This window comes from Barbatula barbatula (assembly GCF_947034865.1).
Source record: "Barbatula barbatula genome assembly, chromosome: 10".
Taxonomy (NCBI): Eukaryota; Metazoa; Chordata; class Actinopteri; order Cypriniformes; family Nemacheilidae; genus Barbatula; species Barbatula barbatula.
This window is the reverse complement of record NC_136773.1, coordinates 1,387,625-1,411,944: the sequence shown is the minus strand read 5'-3', so window position 1 is coordinate 1,411,944 and position 24,320 is coordinate 1,387,625. Positions and strand designations below refer to the sequence as shown.

Here is a 24,320-nt window from a genome sequence, read left to right as displayed (position 1 = left end):
TTAAAATCTCGTTTGTTTTACTTCGAATGGCACATTTTTAAAAGTTCCAAACATCAAAAATGATACTGTACTGTGCTATATTTGTGCCTTTTCATGATATTTAATTAAAAGTGATATTGTCTTTCAAATTGTATTTTATATTCCTTAATGCGTTAGTTTACCCAAAAGTGAAATTGCTGTTATTTTACTCACCAATCCAATCACATTCATGTGCCTCACGTTCTTAAGGCGGCAGTATGGTCCGTCCGACCAGGGTGGCATGACACAATATTCGTCATCAAAAGGGTCCGCGGTCGTGCCGCGTGTAACAGCGCATGTGTGAAAAAGTACACTGATCCACTAGGTGTCCATACACACAGAAAGTGGGCAGTTGCCTTTTTCGAAGAAGAATGCACTCTGGCAACCATACGGCAATGGTCTCACTGTGGAAGCGCCGTTGAGGGTCTCAAGTCAATAAACAAGAGTTTAGCGATATCCAGCTGTTCTGTGTTCTCTTTGAGCTGCGTTGATTTACACTACATTGTTTGTTTGCAATTGTGGTTGCTGAATAAAGACATCCCACCTTGCAAAAAACGTGAGTCGGTTCGCAACTACGGTCTGAGGGTTCTCCTTCACGGTCAGTTGTGTTGTTTCAGGGGGAATTGTCAATATGTTGGGGCATCAGGAAGACGCTAAGAAGTTGTTCCAAATGTGTATACATTTCTTTGTTCCGATGAACCTAAACACCGTCATGGTGCAGTCAACAACGGGAGGAGATGGGGCAGTAATACTACATCCTATAACGTTTTTTTGTTTTTTGGTGGCTTGCTTGCCACAAAATTTAGTTTTTCACTTCATGAACTACTGTGAATTTACATCACATCATGCATTTAGCAAATTTATACTGGTGTGGTCATAGCCACCACAGGCCACCGGTTGGGGTCCACCCCTTGGTTGGACAGACTCAGGAGCATGTCTACTGGCAGCAGCGGTCAATCCCAGTAGTGGGTGGCAACCGAAAAAGGTTCTTAAAGGGGAAATGCACTAGTCAGATTATTCAGTGAGAACTTAAAAAACACAGGGCAGAAAAGGCAAAGCCCGTTTAGCAAATCTATTGAAAAGACACTGGACAGGCATGAAAGACTAAAGTACGATCTACTTGATTGGCAGAGGACAGATTTGATCTGAAGTTATTGCGGTAAAATCACAATTAAACAACATATTTTCCTCCAACAATTATACCTGACATCAACTGTATCATAACTTTTGTTTCAAAACACTCAACTATTTTTAGAGGTCGCTTCAGAATGCACACAGGTTGGGGGGCACCAGAGACTCAGCAGTCTTCATTGATTCTCTTTTTAGAGGCGGGACTTCCTTCATGACCCTTCATCATCCATTGTATCCCACAACTTCAGAAAACCTCCACACAAGCCACATCATGAACATTGTGCATCGACTTCTTTGCTGCCATTAACATTTTTTCAAGCTTTATCCTGCTTGACCAATCAAATTCATTGCGTGCACACACACATAGTAGTTCTTGGCGATTTAGCCTTTTTTTAGAAAGAAAAAGCTGCTCAGCTGGAGGGCAGGGGGTTATGGGTAATATGAGTGTGTGTGGTTCTTAACAGAGCTGTGTGTGGCCGCCCGAGGGACTCCGCTCAAAACAGCTGTTTCTGTGTGTGTACACAGCTTTACATCACGGCCACAATAGTGGCAAAGAGTGGCAGCTTCCATTCAGAATCCCAGAGGATTCCACATACTTAGAAACAAATGTAGGGCCCTATGAAATCCGTGAGATTTTTTACCAAATTCTGTTTTTTTCCGTTTAAATTTCTCCAACACAAGACTGTATATTCACAAGTTGCTGTTTATATGGGTCTATACTACATCTAATGGTTATACCTAGTATTGCATGCTCTATTTATTTCTCGCAGCAGCAACAATCTGCCTCTATGTATTGAATTAGAAATACCAGAAGGGAAATTAGTAAAGAAAAAAATGAATTGTATATAGTTTTAGATGATTACTTTTGTTATTGTACTTATTATGATCCCCAATTATTACTGACCTATAACAATGTTTAAAACGCTGCGATCTCGAATGTCCGTCGTTTCATCAACCATAACACACATTTTCTTCCCACTGATCTTGTTCAGTACGGCTTCCGTGTGTGTGTTTGCTCAAAGACGTGAGGTAAGTGGGTTTGACGAAGGATGCTTTCATTTTGAGGCAATGATCCTCCTTGCTTGCAGTACTTTATCAGTTTTTTGGAAGACTTCACGGTCTCAGATGGTCTCTTCGACATGATCGTCTCAACTTTGAATAAATGTTATAAATATGGCGTAATTCTGCGCCTTACTAACATAACGTCATCACACATATACGGCGCCTCAACAGGGAATATGCATTTCTGTCATTTTATTTGTCAGTTAATGAAACCATGGCAAAGAACAGGTATTTCTAAATGGGTTATAATGGGTTTTTAAAATGATTTAATCCAAAATTTGTAAAATTCCGTGACAATCCGTGTTATACAGTAAATTCCGCATATACTGCCCCTTAAAGGGGTCATACTTGTTTTTTGGTGTGTTATAAGTTGCCTATGCATGTATTAGACACATAAAATGGCTAAGTTGAAAGCATCGGAACAACAGATGCATTCTAAGCAAATGCTCACCCAGACCTGCCTGAAACGCTTCATGTAACCACACCCCCACAAATCTATGTCAGTTCGTGGTAAGATTTGACTAAGACCGCCCAAATGTACACACAAGTAAGGTGGGCGTACCTCACAGTACAATTGAAGAGGAACCTGATGTTCCAAATATGGTAAGAGGCGTTTCATTTCCGTCACACGCTGCAGTATTCCACCAATCACTACACACTGGTTAACTGACCAATCATAGCACACCTCGCTTTACAGAGTCATGAGATTTGTAAAAAATCTGCGCGTTTCAGAAAGCAAAGAAGAGATACAAACATGCACATCATGTGAATAATACATCGTTTTTAATACAACGGTTTTAGCCGTGTCATATGACCCCTTTAAATGATGAGCTGTATTCATACAGTTATTGCTTCCTTGTTAAAAATGTGGTCATTTAAACTCAAAAGAGATATTTCTTTTGATATAATGATACCAGAAGGCCAGTCATTACCTGCACTGTAGATCTCACTCTATACAGTATTATCCCTCACTTATTTAACCCCGATAAGTCCACACAAACAGCTTTTTAGATCTTTACAGACAAAAGAAAACAACTGGCAGAATTCTTCTACTACAGACACATTTCTGAGCTCATGTCCTTTACCATACTATGACATATGTTTGATAAATGCCTTAAGAATCTAGCCTTCATTGCGCACCATAAACTCTGTAGCCGGCAAGCAGCGGCACCGTTCAAACTTAAAAATAACTAGCAAAGCAGCGCCACACAACAGGCACTAATAAAACATCTACACAGGGATAATTGTATCAACACAGCAAACTGGAAAAGTGGGAGGAGGGGGAAGCAGAGGGAAATGGAGGAAGAAAAACAGTTCCCACAGAGCTACCGTACAGGCGCCAGTTAAAACAGCCAGCACACAGAGACGACAAGAGAGGAAAGAGAAAGCAAACCAGAGGGAAGAAACTCTCAACAGATGCGTGAAGCCCTCGTCAGCATTCCTGTTAGGTTACGCAAGGTCAGGAGCCGCAGGAAGACAATATGAGGAGTATTTAGGCTCCCCCTGCGCCAGATGTGTTTTAATAAGACGGCTGCCCTCCCAGCTAATAAGGTCAGCCTCTGGCTCCAGCAAGACGAGCAAACAAGTCGACTCTTGGCAGGAATTCAGCTTAGGCTTGGCACGGGCTCTGGATCAGCTTCCTGCACTCTGAATGAGGCAGAGAAAGCTTCAGTCATCCTTCCACAGCAGCAGCTTTTTATTAGACACTTCCTTTAAAACACACACACACGAGAAGTTGAGAAAGCCAAGGACACTCTCTACCCACTCTGTATTCCCTTCTTTGGATTATGATAAAAATTCTATATTGGTTATAGTAAATCACAGCGAGGATGCTTTATGGTATATGCTTTACAACTGCCAGTTCCTAAATGGACATGCACAACCTGATCCATTCACGTAAGAGTGTCAATGGAACCTGCCCATGAATTCAACTTTTTACATTTTTGAGGAAAAATAATATTCAGCAAGAAATAATTTGGAATGGGTCTTTATTTGCCTTTTTGTGAGTTAGATGACATGGCAGTAGAGGTGGATAGGACAGCGCTGGGTGAAGAGAGGGGAACGTGATCGGCAAGGGACGGCAGGTCGGTATTCTAACCAGGTTAGACAGCGATGCAATTGTGCTGTGTTTCAGCGTGCTAACCACTAGGCTATGGGCACTGACAATTTGGAATGATTCCATGGCCATAGCCAGCTATGAGGTATATCCGGCAGATCCGGCTAGGTTCAAATCCTGTCCTGTGGTTCTCTCCAACCAATGCTTTTCCGTCAATCTCTGTCCTGCCATTATTACTAATTATTATCACAGAAGATTATACTTTACGCTTTTATTTCTAATCAGCCATACAACAATGCTTATTAACTATTATATCTATCCAAAGCCTAAAATAAACCATTTTCAAACTGTGATGTAATCCATTAATTCCAAAAGTTATATTTAACAATGTCAATCCTCCCAAAAGACACATCCAGTAGTAGCAAATAGCATGTAAATAAATTGTACTTTCTTATGTAAATCTTACTGTTGTACATTTCATGCATGGAGGACAAAAAATGATGCATTTTCTCCCCTATTGAAATCCATTCTAAGGAAACTCTCTATATTCATAGTTTTGATTTGGGTGTGTACATTGGATATTTACATTTAAAAGGTTCAAGCTCTATTACATTTTTACATGCCGTTGTCAACCTTAATGATATAAAACATCATTTCCCAACAACAAAACTGTGGACGGTGATATTGCTGGGTGGTTATTCATTTTGGAAAAACCACTGCCTCAGTGTCAATCCCTCTCCGTGTGTACAATAAAAAATATACATTTATTATATTTTAAAAAATGAATTGTTTATTTTGCATTGATTGGGAATATTATAATCACAATTCTTGACACCAGACTCCTCACACCTCATTTTTAAACCCTGGCTATGGCCAAGGATGAGTAATAATCTAGGTAACCCTATGACATTTTTTCACATCACACAGGGCCTATTTTTAAGAAAATATTTTCTTAAAAGAATCTGAATTGTGCACTTTAAGATCACCAACATTTTATGGTGAAAAAGTTCTTTTTAATTCTGTCTTTTAATCTATTGATAGCAATGACGAATAGGCATTAGAACTCTCTCAATGTATGAGCTACAGACTTTTCTTGTTGGTGAGAAGAAACAAATATCCATATGGTTCCATTCAGCAGTTTCCCAATTGGACAGGCACCACTGGCATCTTCAAACAGCCCAACTACCACTCATCTCATCAAAGCTGAAGTACGTGTTGATATCACGTGGTGATATGCATGTGTTTGTGATGAAGATCGAATGATGTTATCATTGGTGATTTGGGGAAAGATACAGTATGTGCATCTGTGTTTTACAGGTTTATGATCTGTGTGGTTAAGTGTGTGCGTGTGTGTGTGTGAGAGAGAGAGGTTGGAAGGGGGTAAGTTGTGTGGTTAGACACCCAGAGTCACTGAGCATTTCTCTGCCATGCGTCTGATCCTCACCCCCTCTTCCTCCGGTGTGCATGTGTGTGTGAGGCTGTTCTGGCACTAAGCCCAGCTATGAAGCGAATTTAAACAAACTTCTGTTGCAACCATCTGCTGGAGCTGGGGAATAAATCAAACAGCCTCCCAGCCGCCAGTGATCAGGTTACCATGAGCATCAGCGCCCGCGCGCCTGCCTGGAGCCATGGCGAAGCTTTGCAGGCCAACATGTGGCCTTACTAATTCCTCCCAGAGAAGAGAGAGTGTTGGAATGTTTAAATGCTCCTTGAAAGCAGTCTCTATTCAGTATTGTCTTTTCTTTCGGATACACTTTCCACAAATATTAACTACTAACTAGATGAGGTCAAAACTCGTGAACAAACTTTATGTTGGCTTGGGAAAGAGAGAGGGAGGGAGAGACAGAGAGACCACAACCATGCTAACTCTATGTGTTTGATTAAGTTTCATATATTAGAACTTGTTAGGTTTAGTCAGACAGAGACAGAGAGACAGACAGACAGTCAGAGATATATAGATATAGATATTGATGGATGGGTCTAGATATAGGTATAGGTGTATGGATGTAGAGAAAGAGAGAGAGAGAGAGAGAGAGAGACGGGGGGGGGTGGGGAGACGGACGGATAGATAGACAGACAGACAGACACAGACAGTCAGAGATATATAGATATAGATATTGATGGATGGGTCTAGATATAGGTATAGGTGTATGGATGTAGAGAGAGAGAGAGAGAGAGAGAGACGGGGGGGTGGGGAGACGGACGGACAGATAGACAGACAGACAGAGCTGGAATGATGGATGTAGTTAAATAGATGGATGGATGAATGGATAGTCTCAGAAGAATAAGAATAATACGTTTAAGTGAAACATCTGTATGTAACATAACTAGCCTTTTATGTTTCAATGAATTGTGTTTGTTTCTGTGTGTACAAACTGTATATTGCGTCCCCTAATCCTAATCCTACCCCTAAACCTGACCATCGCTGAAAACTTTCCACATTTTCAAATAAATATCATTTAGAATGATTTAGAAGCTGATTTTGTCATGGCGAGCACATAATGTGCCCACAAGATCAAAACACTGTGTGGGGACCACACAAACACAATTTTTCTTTAAGATGGATTCAGGTTGTACGGTGTGTACTGTATCATGTTAAACAGTCCAGTGCGAACTCTGGACTATATTTTCAACATTTATTCATTGCATACATCAATAAATTAGGTTTGGTCAAAATGCTGCCCACAGTACTTCGAGATGCAAAATATTACCAAAGGTAATCTGCAAATGGATTTTCAGCAGATGTCATCTGCCGTGAAGCGCATATAGCCTCAGACATCCAGCTGTCAGGCCAAAGGTGGTCCGCCAGTATCACCGCGTTGCCCTAAAACCAGCCCTAAACACAACTCTTTGGAAGGTAGTTTAGTCAGACAGTTGGCAAGCTCACAATGAACATGATGAGAACCAAGGAGGCTGTTTGTTTCTTTAAGTGTTCACTTAGTGCAAGACGAGACAGCAATGTCAAGATGAGCAGACAGAGGTTTAGCGTTGTTTATGCTAAAAGCTTACATAAGACAGTGTCGAGAAGCTAAAGTTCGTCCATCAGCAATAATTGTAATATACGTATTGCTACAAATAAAATCAGAAATTAAGTTTTAGCGTACCTTTACTTTGTTGACATACACACATTTATTTGATCCAATTCGTATTATTAGACATTATTGCAGGTACCCATTTGTCTCCACGGTTTGTATCTTTGTTATATTACCAGACTTTTGACAATGTAAAACTACACTGTAAAAAGCCATTCTGTGGGTTTGTAGATTTTATTTGTCATATGTACAGATGTCAGTGACGGTATGTACATTGAAATGCTTTTGGTGAAGGTTTAGACTGCCTACAGATATACAATACAATAAGATCGTGTCAATATTCCAAACTATCGCAAAGTACATAACGTGTACATATCCTCCATCATACGGATGTACATCACATGATCGCAACAATGCTTTCCTGGACCAGCAGCATGTCAAGACATTACCCTGTAACTCACTGCAGTGCCGATCCTAGACGTCTGGGGTCCCTATGCAATCCTTTGTGAAGAGCTATTGTCATAGAAGTTAAAATTACATAAACATATCTGTAAACTATAAGAAATAAAAAATTATATATCACTTAAATTAATTACAACTGAAAGACAAAAAATGTGAAACTGACAGCAAGAACAATGAAGTATAAAGTTGTATTCACATTTAGATTTTTTTATGACATGTAAATAATCCTTTACCTAAAGTAACACGTGGCTCTGGAACCATCTAGCTGTCAAAAAAAACTTTCACACGCAAATGTGGTGTGTTTTTTTCCTAACCAAATGAGTGCTTAACACAAATAAAGCATGAGAAATGAAGTTTACTCAAGAAGGCTAAGCACACGAAAACACATCAATAATTCTCTAATTGTGATGCGATGACACACATTAAATATTGTCATGGGCAAACCAAATACAGTAGACTGCAGTGGTGTGCATTAAAGCTGTGACTTTTTGTGTCCATAACTCATTCCCTGTAGATGCTACTGAGCTTTAAATAATGGTATATTTTGTGTATGAACCCATGCAGTAGCGAAATAACAATATTAACATATGATTCAACAGTTACTCAGCTACAGATTATAAAATGCATGCTTTAAAAGTAATCTGTAACGTACTTCGTTAGATTACACAAGTTTGATAATGTAATGTAATAAGGTACATGCAGCTTTCCTTTTTTACATCTTATTTTAAACAACATCAGTTTTACCTCATTGAATCTTTTACCGTAATCAACAATTGTGAATGTTTTTCTCCCAATTCTAAGAAAAGAGTTCAGAAATGTGACTTATAAACAAACAATTGTGATGTTAAAGTCAGAACTGTGAGGGACAAAAAGTCACAATGACCTAAAAATTTACTTAAACAAGAAACTCACAAACGATCAGAAAACATGAAAACAAGTTTCAGGTAATGGCAGACAATAAAGATTCAAGGGTGCAATTTTTTAAACGTGGCGATTTGTATGCGTATTATATGTAAAACAAAACGCGTAACTGGACGATATGGTTACATATGCTGTTTATTCAAAAAGTGCAATTATTCCAAGCGTTCCTAGTCCAAGGAACAGAGCAGAAAGCGATCCCGTTCTCCGTCTGCCATAAAACTCAGATCTGGACAGGCTGGGCTGCCTGCGTAGTGCGTAGCCTACTGTGACAAAATTAAACACTTGCCGCTGTTGTGTGATCCTGAAAGCCAGCTACGCTTCGACAGTGAAATGGCATGGTCTCTCATGTGTCTGACTGTGTCATTACGCCAGCTTACTTTATGAAACGGCATTGGTTGTCCCGCTCCGATTTCGTCACACTACAAAGTGTTGCTTTAATAATATATTAAGAAAATATCTTTCTCCCATTTTGCTGGATTTTACTTGATTTTAATTTAAAAAGGTCAAAAAGAACAGTCAGAAAGAAAACATCAAATCAAATCAAATCGAATCGTACTTTAGTAGAGTTTGGGTAAAAACTGATGTAAAACATATGTTATTCATTTAAAAAAATTGTTTCATAATTTTTTTGCAATAAACTCTGATCTTAACAAAACAGTTTGTAGAAATTATTGCTCGGTTAAGATGTGTGCAATGAAATGACTAGCTAGTAAGTTTCTCCAACGAAGCATTGGTTGCACTATGTTTGGTATACAGTGAGTTGAGTCACCCCAGAGTAGCCTGAAATGCCCAGCTGTCTTAGCAGGACAGGGTAGGGTGTGCATGGGCAGGTGGCTGAGGGGCAAAGGACTAAGGCAGGGGGAACAAGATGGTAAAATTAGCATCTGACTCGGGGCTTTTGAACTTTTCCCCTCACTGCAGAAACAACAGCCAGCAGTTATGTGGTGGAGTAGTGTGATAAACAGTACATGGACACGCATGCTCTAGACTTGGGTCCATATTCACAAAACATCTTAAGGCTAAAACTCTTAAAAATAATGGCCGTGTCTGTCCTAAGGCAGTTTGCCTTGAAACATTTTAGAAAGATTTTATGACAATGAGCTACAAGTAAAATACTTACAATTAGCTGAACATAAAGTTCAACCTTAAATACTTGAACCTATACTTAAAAGTGCCTTCTTGGGTAACCAACCAATCACAGTTTTCAAAGACTGTGTCATACGGTACCTAGCAGCAGGGTCAGCCAGGGGCTCACTCAGAGTAGCTCTCAGATGGTCCTGGTCCTTAAGCAAAGACTCCTACGTAGAAGATTTTAAGGCAAATTAGGAACTTTCTTAAATATACTTCGAAGCTTTAAGAATATTAATGAAGATTCCTTTCAGAAAACTCCCAATTTGGCTTAAACAATTCAACTATAGGCAGGGGCGATTCTATGCTTTCAATGTTCTGACTACCGTCAGCTCTCTACAACCAGGTGCAGAAAAATAAAACAGCACATCATCATGAACGACACATTTCTGTGCGCAACAACATCATCATGCTCCTTTTCTAAAGCATACCGTCACTAGTGTGAAGTGCACACATTTTGCTGTAGGTAACATAAACAACTGGTTAACAGTGTGACGAGGGGTGAACGCAGACAAAACGTTTTACAGTGGATGAGAAAGGGTCTTATATTGCTCCCGCATCATATCATGTTAGCTGCATTTGTAACAAAGAATGGCAAAGATGCAGATGTCACCGTGTATTCTGCGTATGACGTTCAATCCGCTCTATGAGCTGTGAACCAAAGAATGTGCTAAATAACGTAGCCTGCCGCCGTTTTCATAATAAGAGTTTTGAAGGGGACTAGAAAGCGATCTTGAATACTTATACAATATTTTGGGGAGGCTGGGCTAGAACTTTAGGGGGGCTTTAGCTTAGCAATCTTAGCCTAACAGTGAATCACAACCAATCTGAGAGCAACTCTGAGTGAGGAAAAGACAAAAGCATTCTTCTTAGTGAGGAGGCGGGGGGTGACCTCATTGGCAGGTATGAAACGTATTTTCGTAGACTGTGATTGGTTGTCCACAAAAAAAAAAATTTGTTAAGCTTCTAAGAATCCTCCAAGAAAGCTTGCCTTTAAAACTTCTATGTAGAAGTCTTAGCCACAAGAAAACAGGCCCTAGATCAGAGAGGTGTTGGTTACCTAAAGACACGCTTTCACGTTTTGGATGGAGAGATGTGACAGACGCCAGGGAGGCCTGCAAAGTGATAACAAACAAAACTCACTTTGCAGTGAATTGAAGACAAACAGAATTCAGTTTTCAATAAATAACAGTAGGTTATTTATGGGATGTAGAGTAGCCTACATATTATAATACTACACATTTGTTTATTTATTTATTATGTTGTTGAATTTGAAGTCCACAAACCTTTATTGTTTCATCCATTGTCTGAAACACATTTCTTCTAGAGGTCGACGGATATTGGATTATTAATGATAACTAAGGTGAGCAGCACCTGCCGACAACGATTAATTACTGATGATTTTTCATTAATTCTGAATCAAAACTCAACACTTTAAAATAGCAATGAAGTTTATTACAACACTAAACAGTATTGCCTTAACCATGAACCGGTATTGTACTTTAAAATAAACCCCCTTAACATTAAATATTTTTATAAATATTAAACTCCAGTGTAGGTGTTTTCTACATTGACAATAATTTTTCCTTGGCATCAGAATAATGACATTTAAAGTATCAATTGTAATATTTTACAATACTCTTTTTATTAGTAATGGAATGATATATCCATGATAGTGGTGGTGAGATGAAATTGCTTCAATGTGTAGCGAAGTCTGGAATTACTGTCATCATCATAGTGATCAACAGAAGAATACAAAGAGCTTTAACAAACATGGTCTCTTAGCAATATTTAGAAGTGTTTGCCTAGAGTCTCTGCAGACTGTCAGAACTCATTTCTCTACAATTGGACTCTGGAAAGGGTTTTACCGAGGCATGTAGATATGCTGGTTCTCTGTCGTGAGATTCTCAAGTGAATATCACAACGCCCTAACTTTTAATAAACCTGACCTTGGTTATCCTGCTCCACTCACATAATCTGCCTCCCCCATAAGTACAGTTGTGTGATTTTTTGATTCAATTTATGTATTTTGGCACACTCTAACAAGACAAATAGACAATTTTTGCTTCTAAGCGCCTAACAATTTGCTGGTCAAAATATATTGGCTTGCAAAAGTTTAGTGCACCAAATGACAGAAGCTAATCACATGACGTATGACCATGGTAGGCGAACATTAAGCACCTGATTGGTTTTTCGCCCCTTTTAAATACAACTTATGAAAAAATGCTTTACTACTTAATATCGCAAACACAAACAATGTAACGATTCTCTTCCAAATTAGAACTTATACAACTAGACAGAACTATCCAAACCGAAACTGGAATCAACCATAACAACTCACGAGAAACAGGCTCTAATTGAAGACTCTTTCCTCAACTCATCCTCGTTTCATGGCTCCTTCTTAAAGGGAATCCAGTGTATAGAGAGATGTATGCCTTAATGTACATTCTTCAACTGTCCAATTTTGGTGAGCTCGTGCAAATTGTAGCCTCTTTTTCCTATTTGTAGTGGAGATGAGTGGTACCCGGTGGGGTCTTCTGCTGTTGTAGCCCATCCGCCTCAAGGTTGTGCGTGTTGTGGCTTCACAAATGCTTTGCTGCATACCTCGGTTGTAACGAGTGGATATTTCTGTCAAAGTTGCTCTTCTATCAGCTTGAATCAGTCGGCCCATTCTCCTCTGACCTCTAGCATCAACAAGGCATTTTCGCCCACAGGACTGCCGCATACTGGATGTTTTTCCCTTTTCACACCATTCTTTGTAAACCATAGAAATGGTTGTGCGTGAAAATCCCAGTAACTGAGCAGATTGTGAAATACTCAGTTCGGCCCGTCTGGCACCAACAACCATGCCACGCTCAAAAATTGCTTAAATCACCTTGTGGCAGCCTCAAAATAAAACATTTTTTTCAAAGACAGTTAGACTGTTTTTTTATTTCACAATTATAAAGTCAATGACATTGTATGGCTTAATTTATAAACATCGCTCTATACCCAACATGTATACTCCTCTAAGCTCTGTACCACTACCTACTGCTGGGCAGTATACCGGTTCATACAGAATACAGGTGCCTATTATTGAATTTTTAATATACCGTATTACCGGTGTATGTATATTTTCACTGAGAAAACATCATCCATCAGCAATCAATTCTCAGCACCTCAGACCTTGGTACACACTACCCTCACTTCAAACATGGAACTCTCCTCTTTCATCCCACTGACTGACACTGAAGTCACCAGACTTCTCTCCAGCCACCCCACCACCTGTCCCCTTGACCCAATCCCCTCCCATCTCCTTCAGGACATATCCAGCACACTGACATCGCACTCACAAACATCATCAACACCTCCCTGCTCACCGGCACTTTTCCATCCACATTCAAACAGGCCTTGGACACGGCCCTAGTATAGAAACCCACATTGGACCTCTACTACCAGCAGTTACAGACCTGTCTCTCTCCCATTTATTGCTTAAACTCTTGAAAGGGCAGATTCTCCAGGTGTTTCGCTTTCCTTCTTAAAAAAAAAATCTAACCTCACTATTCTTAGCTTTGTATACTGTGCTAGGCTTTAATGGACTAGTTTTGATGCACTTATGTATTTTGTTGCCTATGTTGTTATAATTGCTGCCAATGTCTCCTCATCTGTAAGTCGCTTTGGATAAAAGCGTCTGCTAAATGACTAAATGTAAATATGTCTTCCTTCCTATCCCAGAACAAACTACTGAATGAAAAGCAGTCTGCTTCAAAACAAACCACTCCACTGAGACGGCACTGATATCGGTCACAGAAGCACTGCGGCTAGCCAAGGCAGAATCTAAATCCCCGGTCCTGATTCTGATAGACCTATCCGCAGCGTTTGACACTGTCAATCACCAGATACTGTTAGCAACCTAGCAACCCTGTCATCTCTAGGAATCTCAGGCTCCCCTCTCTGCTGGTTCAAATCCTACCTCTCCGGCAGATCCTTCAGGTTGTCATGGAGGGGCTCGCTGTCCACATGATCACTGGGGACCCTCAGGGATCGGTGCTTGGACCGCTGCTTTATTCCATCTATACGGCTTCCTTGGAACAAATCATACAGGCACACGGCTTCTCGTATCATTGTTATGCTGACCACACTCAGATCTACATCTCCTTATACCCAGATGATACCACTGTAGCAGCAGTATAACAGCCTGTCTAGAAGACATCTCAGCTTGGATGAAAGAGCATAACCTCCAGCTGAACCCGGCCAAGACAGACACTACTCTACTTCAATGATCACATTGCAAAGACAACGTGATCACGCCAATATGCCTTATTTAACATTCAAAAGGTTAGACCCTATCTCACTGAGCATGCAGCACAACTCCTTGTCCAGGCCCTGGTCATCTCAAGGCTGGACTACTCCAATGCTCTCCTTGCTGGTCTTCCTGCAAAGGCTATCAAACCAAACCAGCTGGTTCAAAATGCAGCAGCACGCCTCGTCTTCCAACAGCCAAGAGGGCTTATGTGACGCCCCTATTCATCTCTCTCCACTGGCTACCGGTTGAAGCCTGAATCAGATTCAAGTCAACGATGTTTGCCTACAGGACTATCACTGGATCTGCACCGGCATACTTTCACACCCTACTACACTCCTACACCCCATCAAGAACCCTGCGTTCAGCAAACCAGCAACGCCTTCTAATGCCTTCTCATAAGGGCACTAAATCGTTTTCCTGCTCATTCTCTTTCACAACTCGGTCCGGTCAACCACATATCTCACAACCTTCAAAAACGACTTAAAACCCACCTCTTCTGTGAATACTTAACAGACAAATGAAAAAACAAAAAAAGAAGATTTTATTTTTACACTAACCCTGTTCTCTCAACAGGTAGTGGTCTAGCTTTGTTGAAACTAGTAACTTTGTATTAGCACCTATTGTATTATTGCTCCTTAATGCATATCGCTTATTGCTCCCTGATATTTTTGTAAGTCGCTTTGAATGAAAGCGTCTGCTAAATGACTAAAAACTTCAAAATCTTCAAAAAGTGATTGTGTTCCCCTCATACCTGCTCAATATAAGCATATAACATGATGTGTTTCTAGTTTTACCTGTTTCTCTGTATGCTATGATGAGGATTGACAGCGTGATGCGATCAATTTCCTCTCACATATCAAATTACTGAATTATTGTATCTTTATAAGAATAAATGCTTGCTACAAGTAACTCATCATACAACTGTAGAAATAATAAAATATAACTGCACCTTGGATTTTATTAAACTTTAAGTTCCAAAAAGCGCAATGTCTCAATTCTTATTAGGAAAGGCATTCCGTTTACCCACAAGTCAACTATAATAGATCCTGATGGACGGTTCGTCATGATAAATGGTGATATTGGTAAAGATAATATTGCTATAGTAAATATTTATGGACCAAACACAGATACACCTTCCTTTCTCCTCGCGGAAGTAAGCAACTTTACTAATGCCTCTATTATAATGGGAGGTGACTTTAATAATGCACTTAATCCACAATTAGATTGTTATATCTATATGGAAGACTATGGACTGAAAGAGATCACATCTGGAATCTGAAGATTACATTATCCAAATAACAACCAATTCAGATATTACTAACAGATCATTTTCAAGAATAGACATATCCCTTACTAATAATTATATCATACTGTACATAAGATAATGAATTCTTCTATTGGCTGTATTACAATTTCAGACCACGCCCCATTTAGTATTACTTACATGGTGTAATCATCTAGAAATTCAAAAACAGTAGGTGGAGATTGATTTCACTTCCGCTTCTGTCAAATTCTCAAAAATAATAATCTAGACCAACCACTAACATTACAAGAACTCAAAGATGAACTAGATCATATACCAAATAAATAAATCCACAGGAACAGATGGCTATCAAGCATTTTATAAACATTTCGGGGAAATATTGTCTCCTTTATATTTCAAAATGCTCTGCGATATCGTACATACTGGTATAATTCCAAAACATATGATCTCAGCACTGATCACTTTACTATTGAAACCTAATAAATGCCCTCTGCAGTGCTCCAGCTATTGACCACTGTCTCTTATAAATTCAGATTTATAGATTATTAGTAAAGCATTAGCCATGCGTCTATATACCGTCATATGCCACACTAACTTTATTAAAGGAGGACATACTAAAGATAATATTAGCTGATGATACAACTTCCATATATTGCCAAGCTCTATCATGTATACTTGCTTCTTTAGATGCCGAATAAAGACGTTAGACCAGTGCTCTACAACGTGGTGCCCGTGGGCACCTGGTAGCCTGCATGAACTCTGTAAGGTGCCCGCTAAACACAGTGCTCACCAATAATAAATCTGTGACTATACCGATCAGCCAAGTGTTTCATCGTCTTATATGCAAGTGTTTAATATATAAGCTTTAATATATTCTGTAATATAAGTGTAAAAATAAGGCATCACATGTTTAAAGTTTGAAAGAATGTTATCAACAAGTAGCCCTCTAGAGGATTTTAGATATGTTGGTAGCCCTCGCTTACAAAAAGGTTGGCGACCCCTGCACAAGACGCTTTTGATAAAGTGAGCTGGCCTTTTCTTTTTACCACCCTTCAAAGATTTGGGGTTGGAGAATAATACTGCAACTGGATCAAGCTATTATATAAATCCCCAAGCGCATCGGTAGTAACTTAAGGTCTAATTTCCAAACCATTCCAGTTTTTACAAGGCATAAGACAGGGCAGTCCACTTTCACCATTGGTTTTTTTGCCTTATATTTAGAGCCTCTGGCAGCCTTAATTCGACAAAATAACATAATAACGGGAATACAGACTACAATGTATCATTACAAAAGAAGTCTTTATGCAGATGATGTTAAATTCTTTATTTCAAACCCATCCAGTTCACTTTCGTTATTCAAAATGTAATAAATGCTTATAGCAAGATTTTTTGGGTTACTCCACAAACTGGTCCAAATCTTTGTCATCTCTCAGTTGCCTTTTAAAATTGTTGATTCTATTAAGTAACTTGGAATTCATACAACGACAAATACGAACAGACTTCTTAAACTTAATTTCATCGCATTACCCAAGACCATCAAAGATGATCTAGTAGAATGGAATTATCTTCCCATTTCTACGATAGGCAGAATAGCCTGAATATCTTACCAAAAATCTATTATCTTTTCTCTGTGACCCTCTATCTCCCCCCTGCAGCTGGTTTTACACTCTTAACTCTAACTGTCAACAAACTCTACTGTAAAGAAAATAAATCAAGGATTAAACTTACCTTACAGAAACCCAAACATCTTGAAGGGCTAAATAGCCCACATTGTTACTCTTACTTCCTAGCAACACAGTTACAGTACAGGATATATTGGTCATGTGACTTGATCCCAGCTTGGAAAGATATAGAACAGTCGTTCATTCAAGAAACACCACTATATAGTATTCTAGTACAGTATAGTACAGCATAAAGAAAGATAACTGTTTTAAATATATCACTGTCAAAACGATGTTGTCAGCTTGCTGGAAAGCTAACATTCATTATCATTATCAGCTGAAGTTTTCACCATCTAAACTGACACCATTATGGAACAACACCATGGCCGAAAATGAAAGGATTTTTACATTTAGGGTATATTTTTGAAAATATTTTTTTCATGACTTTCATGTATTTGTTTCATCTAGTAACCCCAGATTACATTTGTAACAATACAAAATATTATACAGAGTACATATCGCAAAAAGTCTCATGGTCAATACTAATACATGTACATACTGCAAAGATGACCAAGATCAGGGGTCAGTAAGTTTGGCATCGGGCAAAAAAAATGGCGGTCGAGAACATAGTCAAAAGATAATTTAAGAAATTGAATAAAGTATGATACAACAAGAATAGCCTGCTTTTAAAAGTATATTTACTATACGTTAAATAAATCTATAACTATTATGTAATTATAGTCTATTTTTTACATTTTCTTTTGCCTGCTGGTTTTGCAGTGTGATGTAAACATTAATGGCAGCTAGATGGTGAGAGAAAGAGTCTAAAGTTTTCACAAAACATCTTAAGGCTAAAAGTAGCTCCTAACTGATTAAGTAGAAACTCTTAAAAATAATGGCCGTGTCTGTCCTCATTTTAGGACTGAGAATATTTCACAAAGCGTTTTAGCGCTTAAACTAGCTCATAACATAACATGTGAGACTTTAGGAGTAGTGGAGAGGACTCCAAAGTCACTAAGACAAACTTCAACAATCCTGAAATGGCTGAAACATCGGCAGTCTGCCTGGAAACGTAAAATATTATTTTACTGACGATGGAGATTGTATAACTTTATATCCATCTTGTTAATGCTCTATTTGATTCATGTAGTGCCTATCAGCCTATAAATACGTAAAAAACTAATAGGCTACTTCAAGAGATTATTTGTCACATACACAGTTCTGTAGAGATGCTGTAAACTTTGCGTTGAAGGATACGATCAAAACGATAGAGGGCTCATTCACTGTAGGAGTTATCAAGTAATTGATAGCGTCTTATGATTCTCTCACACATATGCACATTGATTTTAAAAGTAAAAGTTCACAGGACCAACGCGTCATATCTATAATAACTGAAAACATGCTCTCTATGAGTGAATGCACAAGCGCGTATTTCTTTACAACGTGCCCTCCGATTTTATAAGTTAAAGGACAAACGCGTAATTTCTATAAAAACGACCTTACCAGAAGTGTACTTGCGCCCCAAAATGCAAAACTTTGTGTACGCCAAACATATTCAGACTTATAAAACCGTGTGTATTCGCTTTATAAATCACAGATCACCTGCAAGTGTGCGTACGTGACTCAGAATCATATCCCATGAATTCTGATTGGTATATTAAGAAGCCTGGAGTCCAATCTACTTGTAAAGCCTGATGTCACGCACAATAATGGACGTAAACCCTTTCCGGGACCAACCGCTATCAGATGCCATAAAAAAACTGCTGATAACCCCTGATTCCATCCATTACCTCTTTTATGAAATAACAAATAGCCACACATGAGATTCACAAATTAATAATTGTTATAATTATTGATAACAATTATTATTAGAATTATACTGAAGCCAAAGAAGGTCTCTGCTGCATTTATCAATATTTAGATTCAATTCTTATTTAAGATTTGAATTGGATTTTACAAAAAGGTGCATGAAACATTAATCACTCAATACAAGTGCAAATAACCATGCCGATTTAATCTTTGTGATAATGTGGATGTTAAACGGATATGAGGTCAAATCTGGCGTACGCACGTTTCAAGCCCCGTTTGTGTTCGTACGTAATGTTTATAAATGAGACCACTGATGTCTTCTGCACATTCCGTTCAAAAATAAAACTAATCCACAGCGTCTTCAGCTGATCCGATGTCGAGAGTAAACGAATACTTACAGTATGTTCAGTCTTGCATCCAACAACAAAATAACATTTGAAAATGCCTTTTCGGGATTAGGGCCTTTAAAAATTTTATACAAATATTATTAACAGCCTAGTTCATATTTTGTGGCACTTTTATATATATACACTGTATACAAATTATTAAAAAAAAAATTAAATGTACAATTATAACCAGAATGTGTCCCTTCCATTAATACCTTGAATACCTAAATGAAACACCCAGTGAGTGCGCCAAGTGTGTCCTGTTCAACGATGATCGCAGCTTCAAACCACAAAGCTACTATCACCACGATTTACTAATCTTCAAAGAGTTTTGATGTCTCCCACCACCAGATCTTCCTGTCTCATGTGTCCAAACATTCACAGAGAGATCCTGACGTGTAATCTGTCAAACATCAATCATGAATCCTTTTTTAACTTGCATGAATGATAACGCTGTGAAGCCTTTTTCAGAATGCTGATTTACGCACGTAAATGTTTGGGGTTCAGATTAAACTCTATTGTAATCCTCTTACAGACAAACGTACAGTATGTGCTCTGTGTGAATACTTTTCCTGGTGAATAGTGCTGGTGGTTTGAGATGTTATCATAAACATGATGAAAAGTGTCATTATAATATGCTAAATTATCATAAGAACGTATTAAGCGCTTTGCTTCTTTGCTTCAATATTTAAGTTTAAAATACGGTCTTGACATGCACATTGTCTATTGGGTTCAATTCAGTGTAGGAAAATGTGTGTACCCATTTGTTTTGGTGTATTAGGAGTTTTCATCATTTACGTTGAAAAGTTTCAAGTTTTAGACCACGTTTAAAATTTAATAATCACCCAAGCATCGACACTTAACCTGACTTTTGATTATAAGACCATTTTTGGATTTTTATGGTTTATTTTTGGAGATTGTTTTCAGTTTGTCTTTATTTGCTGTTTTTTTCTATGAGGATCTGGCAATACTGTCACTTTTGAAAAGGGCTTGTGCCTATCCTGCGATTCTTTATGCGTCTGTAATGGCTGGATCATTTTAAATGAACATTCAGCACTTTAGTTAAGATTAAAGCAAGTAATCAGCGATCCCTGTTAGTGTTTTAATATTATATATTATGTTCATTAATAATAGTGCTTCATTATGTCGGCGCCAATAGTCCTGTGGTTAGTGTGGCGAAATATAGTGCCAGTGCGCTTGTTGCCCGACCCGAGTTTGATTCCAGTCTCGGGTATCCTTTGCTGTCCCACTCCCCTGTCTCGATCCAAAGCTTTCCTGTCTGTTCTCCTTTTTTTCATCTTCTGTTTATTTCGTTGGTTAAGTTATTTTATATACCTTTAATATACTTTGGGAATTTTAATCTACATAAGAGCATATTTTCTCAAATTAAAAAAAATGTATGGCTCCATATTTGTTTCATCGAAGTCTATGTCCTTTATTGAAGGCCACAGCCTTGTAATTGGTACACAGCTCCACTCCGTGTCATGCCTGATAATGCCCTTCAGCCTTGAATTATTCATGAAAGTCTCTCTTACCTGTATGGCGTTAAACTTGTTAAGCTTTGTGGTTAGCAACATTACACATTTGATTCAAATAATATGTGTGCCAGGAAATGTTACTGAAACAGGCAGAAGTTTAAATGAAAGCAACAAAAATCATTTTCGCTTGGCAGACATTTATCCAAAGCGAATTATATCACATTATACTATACATTTGTTTCTGAGTATATGCAATCCCTGGTTTGAACCCATGACCTTGCCATTGCTAGCACCATAACATAGTCTGCTTTGACAGAGTGCAGAACGTTTCACTCGTACAATTGCTCCAAATGCAAATAAAGAAAATCCAGTATCATTGGTGTAACTATTTGTTGGTCTGAATATGGCTAATCTCACATACAACAATGCACAAAGGTCCATTGAAAACCACAAGGCCCACAAGCCAATTTCATAATCAAAACACCCTGTTCAGTCTCTATTGGACGTCAAAAACATACACACATGCAATGAGACAAACAAAAGCTTGATTTGGCTTGAGCTCTACTGAAGAATGGTTTAAAACCACACTTACAAGAACACAGTCATCTGCAAAATGTTTATTTCTTTAATGCGACAGGCTCCAAAACGAATCTACCCCCTGCCTGCTCTAGCCGCCCAGCTCACTAGAATACACAACAGCCTGTCATAAAACTCCAATTTCAGCATTTGGCAGTCACTCTTCAGTGCATCAGATAAACTTTTGCACGTTGAAACAGAAACAGCCCTTACCTAAGCTGGCCTAATAAACTGTGCTAACTAAGACACTTAAAAAATTCTAGAAGCCCACCAATGAGTCGTACTTTGAATCTCTGCTAAGTTCTAATGAGAGTTAAACATGCAAAGATGTGTGAAACCAGACTAACCCAGAAAGACGCGGTGTGACCCAAAACATTCTTACCTTGTTTTTCGAAACTGCAGTCCCACCAACTGTCTTTATCTTGTTTCCAGCCAGAACCGTGGACTTACATTCCATACAGGAGCCAATGGTTAATTGCTTTCCACTGTCAATCACCAGCATCTGACTGATCCTCGGAGCGTATAGGAAAACAGGTAGGCGAGCAACTCTCACCCTGTTTAGTCCAAGAGTCCTCTTCTTCTCTTTCCTGCAGAAGAAGCAGACAAAGGTGTTGCAGCTATACTGGCGTGACCAGGGGCTGCTGGGTGTGCCTGTTTCAGCACCCTGACTCTCATGTTGGGTCCACTGGCCCAGCAAATCATGATAACACAGCACGCAAGCTGACACAAGGCCCGTAGCGTCAGCTGGCCGGGCACGAGGGGCTGGTGGGTGCACAGTTAGGAAGGGAAAGAAAGGTTCTCGCTCCCCGCAACGGCCTGGAGGGTTAACATGAAGCTGATACTCTATTCCTCCAGAGAGGTCCTCCCCACATAAGTAACAGATGGAGGTGTGGCTTGTGGTTGTTGTAGCTGACTGGCAAGAGGTTGACAGGGGTCCACCTGAAGCTGGTGCAAAGACTTCTCCTCTGCCCATGGCCAGGTGGTATCTCCCAAGGAAGGTGCTGACAGATGTAATAAGCTCCTCCCTCAGACAGAGGCAATAGTCTGCCCAGACATCCTCTAAGATTCTGTGACACACAATACAACAGTGTACCTGTCCATTAAGCATGCTCTGAGCATTTGGTGGGCACGGTAACAGGTTTATGAAAGGGAAGTACATCGCTCTGCAGGCATTACTTGAACGGGCGTACACCACCTTGATCTCTCGCCCGCAGCCCTGCCCACATAAGTAGCAAGCTTCACTTAGATTACTTGGCATGGAGAGAAGTGGATGGATTTTGGGTAGCCCGTCCTCAGATTCTTCCATGCCTGGTAGAGCGAGGGGGGTGGCAACACTGGCACTGAGTACGTACAATCGCTGGTGCACAGGTACATCTGCCTCCTCAAACTTCTGCCACTGCTGAGTGAGTGAGGAGTGACAGTTAGAACAAACCAGTGTATATCCACCAGGACTGAGGGGCACAGCGCCAGGTGGAGGAGTGCGGAGACACAGAAAAGGAAAGAATGGGTCACACGAAGCTCTCTCCTGCTTTTGAACAAACACCCTAAAGTGGCCTCCTGTTGAAAGCCTGCTTCCACAAATGTAACAGACGCATGCATCAGCAAAAACACTTAAGTGGTGTTTGGCTGCTCGACTCCTCTCAGCATTAAGACGAGATGATGCCGCGCACTCTTTCTCATCGTTACTTGTAAAGTTGATCTCGCATCTGTTGCACGCTTCCGAAACACCAGCGGACGCGCGTATCCGATCATTATAGCAGCTAACTACTGCGTTATCTGGAGCTGGTGTGCGCATGGAAGGGCTGTCGTGCTGATGTGGGATCGTAGATACTGACAAGCACGAAGTGTGAGAGATAAACGTAGTCGCACGCCGGTCTGATTTGGGCACATCATGTGCTGCGTTCGGTCCGACAGGACAAGCCACAGATTCGGGACTGCTCTTAATACTCACTGCGTTTTTCCTGCCGCAATCCTTTGACGCGTTGCCGGAACTGTTATTGTTCATAAAACGTCCCGAAAAATCCAAGTCCTGCTCGGACAGATTGTCATTATCCGAGAACGAGAAGTCCGAGTCGTTAGCGTCATAGTTGCCAACGCTTATTCTGCGCTCCAGATCATAGGAAATGCTCCGCGAGTCGCACTGGTACGGTCGTTTAAGCCAGTACATGCGTTTCTCTATGGGTGTCTTGTTGCGCTGAAATGAGTTCCACTGTTCGCGTAAAAAGCAATGGCACACGGCGCACACCAGCACGTCTCCGTCCGGACCGATTTCTAGTGCCCCTGGGGCCGGATCCTGGCCTTGCAGGAAAGGAAAAAATGGACCGTCCTTTTCTCGCTGGTATTTCGCCTGTAAGCTAAACTCCTTTCCCGAGGTGACCGGGCTTCCGCAGACGAAGCAATGGATGAGAAACATTCCGTTGCGGTCGGATCCACACACGCTAACGGGCAAAGTGCTCTCCGACCCCTGCTGAGTCGCAGCCGTGAGCCGCTGCTGCACTTTGGAGATCGGTGTGCGGTCGGGATCGCTCATAGTTCCATGCGTAATGTCTTAAAAATCACAGTAGGCATAGTTCCATAACGAGCGCCGCTTCTGTGCGTTGGCTCACGTATGTAACGCATCGATGAAGCGGTGAAACTTTCACAAACTCAATCAAAGTCCTTCGCTTCTCTTTCCAAAGTGTCCAAATGCCAATGAAATCTCACCGAGACGCCGTCTGGAGTGAAATTCTGCGTACGAGAGCACAAGTTCTTGTTTGAGTTGCTCGGCGAACTTTCCTGTTGTCTGTCCGTCGGCACAGTGTGTGGCTGTGAGTGGCGAGTGAAGAGCGCCATCACCGCCACCACAAACACTACTGCTGGATTTCTTCTATTAGTCCGCAGCTATCCGATGTTTACACGAGAGTAGGAATCGAAACAGCTTTATTTGTAGCGTTTTGTGAAAGCACAAAAGGCGACTAGTGTGTGTTTCAAAACGGGAGCTGCTTATTCTCAAGTTCTTGCTGCATTGCCTTGTTTCAAACATTTCGAACAACTTCACATTCTATGACTTTG

At 40.0% G+C, this 24,320-nt stretch overlaps 1 protein-coding gene across 4 annotated transcripts in view; it reads right to left on the bottom strand.

Moving 5' to 3' along the window:
• gse1b (Gse1 coiled-coil protein b) overlaps nucleotides 1-24,078 on the bottom strand; it is a 111,401-nt gene extending 87,323 nt beyond the window's left edge. For all 4 annotated transcript variants that reach the window (XM_079466280.1, XM_079466281.1, XM_079466282.1 and 1 more), the window contains exon 1: nucleotides 21,652-24,078. In XM_079466280.1, coding sequence (XP_079322406.1) covers nucleotides 21,652-23,799 — 2,148 coding nt within the window. In that variant the 5' untranslated portion in view covers nucleotides 23,800-24,078. The remainder of the gene's footprint in view (nucleotides 1-21,651) is intronic.
• Nucleotides 24,079-24,320: the final 242 nt, after the last annotated feature.